Source organism: Musa acuminata, chromosome BXJ1-6, assembly GCF_036884655.1.
Source record: "Musa acuminata AAA Group cultivar baxijiao chromosome BXJ1-6, Cavendish_Baxijiao_AAA, whole genome shotgun sequence".
NCBI classification, from domain to species: domain Eukaryota; kingdom Viridiplantae; phylum Streptophyta; class Magnoliopsida; order Zingiberales; family Musaceae; genus Musa; species Musa acuminata.
The window spans coordinates 46329602-46337005 of NC_088332.1; the positions used below are offsets into that span (position 1 = coordinate 46329602).

Consider the following 7404-nt stretch of genomic DNA (forward strand, 5'->3'; position numbering starts at 1 on the left):
TAATTCAACCCGACTATCCCGACCGTGACATACAACAGGTAGGTTTTGTAGATTGAATTCTAGCCATTTTCAATCCCTTCCGGTGGGCACCTTTAGTATTTATTTTAATTTGTAATCTTATTATTATTCGCTTGCTTCTTGTGTCGTTTCGATGTAATGAATCTTTGGTTTCTGAAGATAATATCAACGAAAATATTTTTATTTTCTTTGTTCACAATTTCGAGATGCATCAATGTGAGAAAAAATAGCACCATGTTAGTTTTGGTATATGTCAATTGTGAGATCAGACGTTGAAAAATTGACGCCATGCAAAAGAGAGATCGATGAATGATCTATTCTGCATCCAAAGTTTAACCATGACTGGATTGATAGTTGTTCATTTCTTCAGTTTCTTAATGAAGAATATTACCTTGTTTTCTCACATTTTAGCTTGTTTTTTTTGAAAATTTTCTACTACACCTTAATAATAATAATAATAATAATAATAATAATAATAATAATCTTAGGTCTCTACAGAGGTGGTTCCTTTGTTCTGTTTTTCTTTTTCTCTCGTTAGGTTATGTCTAGACATTGTTCATATGCTTCTTTATAGTATGCTCCACATAGTTTTCATATTTTTTTGGTCTATTTAAGATTTCTCAGTTAAAATAATAAACATCACAATTATATAGTTACTCCTTTTTATTTTTCAAAAATTATTTAAATAGCATACGTTTATAATTAGAATAATGAACAATTATGTATATATTATGTACACACATATATATGTATGCATATATATACACACACATAATATATATATATATATATATATATATATATATATATATATATATGTATGTATCTATATACATGTATATGTACATATATACATACATACATATATACATACATACATACATATATATACATACATACATACATACATACATACATATACATACATACATACATACATACATACATACATACATACATACATACATATATACATACATACATACATATATACATACATACATACATATATACATACATACATACATATATATATACATACATACATATATATATATATATATATATATATATATATATATATATATATATATATACATGTGAGATATATTTGCACTACTCGAAGAAGGAGATATGTGAAAAGTCCAAAAATACAAGCTGGAGTTGATATTACACCCGAGAGTATGTGCATCAACATTCATACTATTTTTATTTACAATCCACACAACAAAAAGAAAACAGTAAGAGCATTGCACCTTCCACATCTTCTTGGACTGCCTCCAACATCATCATCTCGTTTGAAGGAGAACGCTGCTTGCTAGCTTCAACAATAAACACGGATAATCCATCCATCCCATAACAGTGGAGATTTCACATGAATGCCCAATTTATCCTAGTTCGTGAAGATAGATTCCAAGAACATGACACTGAGAAAAAGGTATCAAGATTTTGCTTTTCGTCCAATCCCCTCGCGTTGACTGCGCAAGTGACTTAGGATCTGTTGTGCCTGTAAAACAGGATATGTCATCCAAGAAATGAGGTCAAAGATCCATTTTGCAATGACAAATTTGAAAAATCATGAAAGAATGAGGTCAAAGATCTCATCCAAAAAATGTAATAATTTTGACATACATCTTTTCTTTCAAAGAAAAATACTCAACCAAAGACAGAAGACAACAATAAGCAGTTCAGATTTCGTACCTTTTCCTTCGCCCTGGGTGTTCCAAATTGAGCAAGCGCAATGAGAGGTGGCACGACACCTTCTTGCAGTACTAGACTGCAAATTTTCTGACTATTCAAACACAGTTGCGACAAAGTCGATGCTGCATTTTCCCTTCCCCTCGCAGACCCTGTCTCGACGATCTCTACTAGAGGTGGTATACCACGTTCTTGAACAATCGCCAGGCGTCCTTCAGGAATTGTCGATAGATTAGCCAAAAGAGCCACGGATTTGTCAACCATTCCTGAGCTTGGATCCATCAGCTCGACGAGGTATTTAACTGCACCCGCTTGAACTATCCTCACCTTGTTTTCATGGAAGATTGAGAGGTTAAACAAAGCAGCAGCAGCGTCCTTTCTTCCTCTAAGGTTGTCAGATCCCAAAAGATGAACTAATGCCTTGGCTGCACCAGATCGACCAATTTTTGCTTTATATTCTTCCAAGGCAGAAAGGGTAAATAAAGCTGCTGCTGAATTCTCTTTGGCCTCTGTAGTACCTGAATCTAGAACGTGCATAAGTGCTCCAATAGCTCCTGCTTCTGCTATAAGAATTTTATTATCATCATTGATGGACAAGTTCAATAGAGCAGTCACTGCATTTTCTTGAACTTTCTTTACCATAGAATGCAACAAGGAGACTAATGGAGGAATAGCCCCAAACTTCCCAATTAAGACACGGTTTTCCATATTGTGCTTTGCAAGAAGTCTCAACTCTGATGCAGCAGCTGTTTGCAATTCAGGAGATTCACTCTTTAGACCATCAGTTAATTTTTGGACATGATGAGAAGTGGTAAGGTCATCTAAATTTGAGCTGTGAAGCAAGAATTTCCCTGTGACATTCTTTTCATGCCCATTTTCAGAGCCAAAAAGCTGGTTCTGGCCACACCATGGAGAAGAACTGAGCTCTTTATTGAAGGGAGAACAAGCTGGATATGTAGTGTCTCCTACCAAACAAGTGTTGTCTTCAAACTTACTCATGATCCCGATGATTGAAATGACACTTGACATTGATTCATTGTGACTATGGCAACCACTTTTTCCAACCAAAGCATCAGCTTCCATATTGACCATACTTGGCATCATTTGGTGATCAGTAGAATAGGAACAATCTTTCTGATCACGTTTAGGTGATACCTTAGTTTTGTGATGTTGAGTCTGATCATGGCCTTCAAGAGAGGATTTGTGGGTTGAATGTCTGCCCATTGAATGCTTAAGGTCATCACCATGCATGTGGTCTTCAAAAGCTGCAGAAGATAGAAAAGGATTTGTGACATTGCCGGACTGAGCAGAAACATCTAGCTTTATTTTCTTTTCCTCGCACCAATCTGTAATAAGCACCTTAACCGTGTAATTGGGGATAAGACTTATGTAAGCAAGAGTTTGACGGGTCCTCGGACAAATTCTGAGGCCACTGTCCAGCCATTTCTGTATAAAAGATCTTTCATATGTTTGCCCTGAGGCCACAATTACTGGATCCAACATAAGTTGCAAAGAGAGAGGGCAGCGGAAATGCGAGGGAACGGGATGCCCATTGAGAACACCAAATTGTTCGAGTTTCTCGATACAATAGCAGATATGTGTGACTAACACGATGACCTGATTTATATGGTCCACAACTTCTGCTTTTGATTTGAGTTCACCTTTCATTCTTTCCTTTTCAAGAGCTATACTTTCCATCAGGAGTTCTTGATTTGATGTCAAGCAAAGAGTAGCCATGATCTTTATGAGATCTTCAATGCTAGGTATGATATTTGCCTTTAGATCTTTAAGAACATGATCAATCAGTTCTGAAACTGTGTCCTGCTCCGCATATTGAAGCTCCTGAATGCAATTCTAGAAAATAATTTGTAGACATTAGCTTTTTACTGCCTGGAGTACAAGAGATTGGTATCACTTGAGTTAAGACCTAGCGATTGAAAAAAGATGCCTCCATACTAAAAGATCGGACTGTCGCACACCAAATACCTGGATGTGAGCTGAGAGCGAAGATGACTGTAGCAATGCACTCGAGAAATGACATATCTCTAGTGCTGACTTTTGGACCTTCAACAAGATGGGTTCACTTTGTAAAACCTGCACATAAGCACTATATCAAAGAATGAGGATCATGATACATGGGCAGTAGCCAACATCACTATCCCAGAGATGTTGTATATATATTCAAATCTAAGCATTAATTCAGGAATACTTATGTTTGACCTACCTGTGCTGACAATTTTGGAACAAACTAATTATCAAAAATATCAAGAGGTCTATGTCAGTAGCAAAAGGAACATGGGCTGATATGGCCAGATTCAATTTTGTTGATCCATTGTTGCATCAGACCCTGTTAAGATTCTCTTTGTAATCTGAATAGTCTCGAGTTAATGGAATTCTGAGTTTTATATAATTAGACATGTGACAGACTCTTGCACAACACATCTTTCAGATGTGTGCATCATCTCAGTGTCCGGCCATGGATGTTGGCTTACAAACCAAATCATATAAATTTTCTTCGTGCAATATGATTTCTCATTTTTCTAAACAGTCATCTCTACATTCCATAAGATATATACGTATTAGTTTTCATGAAGTGACCAGGACACCACTTATGCATATACAACATAGCTTCTCCTTAGGTTGAAAACAGTCATCTGTACATTCCATAAGATATAATACGTATTAGTTTTCATGAGGAAGTGACCAGGACACCACTTATGCATATACAACATAGGTTCTCCTTAGGTTGACTCAACATAACACTTAAAACTTACAGTCATTCATTCTGCACACATCAGACAAATGATTATAGGTGACACGGCATTGCCATTTGTTATTGCAATTGATGAAAAGTTTGAACCATGAAAAACTATGCATCAACAGGTTTATGCCAGGGTGTTTTATGCTTTAATCATCATTATTTGAACTTTGCAGTTGTCTGCATGTGGTTTGTGAAGAGTAGTATTGTTTGATGGATTAGTAGTAAACATGACCAGGTTTCAAGACAGACATGACCTCATCTAAGAAACTTCTCACGTTCTAATGGTTAAGATGATATGGCAGGTATCATACAGAGAATCAAACTCAAGTCGATAAGGAGTTGGGGTCTTGGAGGAGCTAAAATTCATAATTCTAACTCACATTATAACATTACTATTGCATTCAACTAACAAGGCACCATCAGTGAGTGAATTAAACTCCAGCAAGGTCATAAGCATGCCCACACGTTTCATGCACTCAACAGATTGCATCTTTGTGGAGAGAGTTCTGAAAATATAACCTAAAGAACTATTGAAATTAGTCAACAGATCAATTAAGTAAAAACACGAAATGAGACGCAGATTGCATTTGAGCAACCAAACAGATCAAAAAGGATAACCAGCATCATTATTGATGAAAAATGGTGAGATGGAAATGGATAAAGACAAACCGAACAAACAACACTAGAAGAAAAAAAGAATAAAAAAACATAGAACACAAAAGGCACTTACAGTGTATATCTTGCTCATTCTTTGGGGTCCCTTCTCCACTAGCTCTCTAGCTTCATTCACAGCTACATCTAGCTCCTCAAGTTCTTTCATGAGATGTTCATCAAAAGGCAATTCGGGATCAAATACTTGATCTACAACAGGCCTCAAAAGCTTCAATATACCAACTATTTTTCTGAAGTCCTTTAAAGAGGCACTTTTTGTTGTCTGGCAAGCCACCAGATGAATAAATCGAGAAATGCTGTTGATGAGTCCGCCAGTGACGTCTCCATCCATTACTATTGTTTTAGTGGAAACACAACATATAATGAATACAGCTCAACTCACAAACAGAACTGGAAAAAGACAAAAAAAAACTCAACAGCAAAGAGTCACGGGAGCGTCAAAAGGAAGAACTACATAGAAGTTGGATGAAAACTATGAGCACAACATAGGCACTGATTCTTCCTTTTGTAATGAAGAATTAAGACATAAATTTTATGTCTGATTAGGTAGTGTTAAAAGCCTCACCGAAAGATTGAACAGAATTTACAAGCCTAAATGCTATGCTACATGAATACCTCTCCGAGGAGATAAAGGTACGCTAAGATTTACCATGGCGGTGTCTAAGCTCATGCATCGTATATCTATCTCAATTTTCCTGTTTTCATTTTCTGTTCTCTCTTTCTCCTAAAAGTTGAATCTTTTGCAGAACCAAGTCGAGATGAAGAGTTGAAACAGAATAGGTTGACAAGAACTACCAACAGCAATCTTTCCCCACAGTTCCACCAGAAAGGAGCAGCCGCCGACTTTGGTCTAAGGTCACGTTGGGCTCGAATTGAAACAACAGAAAGAAGAATCTTGACAAGCACATTCAACAACAAGAAGGGAAAAGAGGAAAACCCAAATTTCAGGTCAAGAAAGACGGCTTCCCTCCAAATTATCCCCAAACCAAGAAGTATGAATCGCAAAGCAACCATACCTCCGCTCGTGTGGGTCGAGGACTATGAACTGCGACGCACAAATCCAGGTCTTCAGATCAATCGACTTCGACGCTATTGATTTCGTGAGATGCCCCTGCGTCGACGCAGCCCTCTCCTTCCATGAACCCCCGTCGACAGACCAAAATGCCAGAAAGAGAGAGAGAGAGAGAGAGAGAGAGAGAGAAGGGAAGATAGTGTGCCCTTTTGATCTCAAGACCACTGTAGTGTTCATTTGACTGCAATCCAGCGGTCTTATCTGGTCATTTGACCTCGCTTCAATTAGTCAAAATCTATCTTTTCTTATTGTTTAATGGGTGACTTCATTTATTTATAATTCTCAAAGAGAATTTCCTCTCTTTGTAAAAAAAAAAATCAAAATACCTTAAAAAACTCTATCAAAATTTAGTAATATAATATTTTTAAATATAATTATTGTATTTATCAATTTATAATATTTTTCATATATATATAGTGTTTTTAATTAATGAAGTAGAAACACTGTAACTTTGTTGAAAAATACTATAAGTCCTTAGTTATTTTATTATTATTATATTATCATAATAAAATATTATAAATATCTTATACTAAAATATATTCAAAATTTTTAGATCTAAATTTAAGATAAAACGAAAAAAAATTATGTCAGTGGCCTTTATAATTTTCATCAAAAAACACTATGAGCGCGGTTCGATTTAACATCAAACCGGTTTAATCAGTTCGGTCTAGTTAGGTTTTTTTGATAGAAAACTTAAAAATTAAAAGTTTTGTCATTGCTAGTGAAGGAATTTTTAAAAGTAAATACATATGAAAACTTAGAGCCCTTGAACCGGTTTACTAAATCATAAAAAAAAAAACCCAAACCAAATCAAACCAAACCAATTCATCATCCAACAAATTGGATTTTTTTTTCTTTTGGAAACTATTATAGTAACTAACTATTTCTATGATTTAATGCGTATTTGTGTTGAGCAATGTTGGCGTTCAGCATATAGATGATGGATCCCTGTGGGTTGAAATGCAAGCACAAGTCCGCTTCCTTCTCTCCTTTCCTTCCTTGTGGGTGTCGGTCTATTTCCACGGTCGAAGCGATGGAGATTGGAGCATGACGTTGACCGCGACGTGAAGACAGCACAGCGTTTGACGTCGTACCTTGCAGCAAGCCAGAAACGTTCGTCTCCAACTAAACGACGCCATTGAGGATTACCTTTCTGCCAGTGAAGAATACAGAGTATGACACC

General features: G+C 36.2%; 1 protein-coding gene across 2 annotated transcripts; it reads right to left on the bottom strand.

Moving 5' to 3' along the window:
* Positions 1-1151: 1151 nt before the first annotated feature.
* Positions 1152-6370, bottom strand: LOC135677393 (U-box domain-containing protein 3-like). 2 transcript variants are annotated; one of them, XM_065189680.1, is made up of 5 exons: positions 6166-6370; positions 5208-5482; positions 3703-3810; positions 1720-3570; positions 1152-1525 (listed from the first exon to the last, which is right to left on the bottom strand). In XM_065189680.1, exons 2-5 carry the CDS (start codon positions 5478-5480, stop codon positions 1460-1462), a joined length of 2298 nt encoding a protein of 765 aa, XP_065045752.1. In that variant the 5' UTR covers positions 5481-5482; positions 6166-6370; the 3' UTR covers positions 1152-1459. The 2 variants fall into 2 exon arrangements, with proteins under 2 accessions (XP_065045752.1, XP_065045753.1); XM_065189681.1 differs by having other exon boundaries at positions 5208-5539.
* Positions 6371-7404: the final 1034 nt, after the last annotated feature.

Coding starts and splice junctions, on each gene's coding strand:
- LOC135677393 (XM_065189680.1), bottom strand. CDS start 5,480: ATGGATGGAGACGTCACTGGCGGACTCATCAACAGCATTTCTCGATTT. Junction 3,811..5,207: donor GAATGAGCAAGATATACACT/GTAAGTGCCTTT, acceptor GCTTATGTGCAG/GTTTTACAAAGTGAACCCAT. Junction 1,526..1,719: donor CACCCAGGGCGAAGGAAAAG/GTACGAAATCTG, acceptor CCTGTTTTACAG/GCACAACAGATCCTAAGTCA.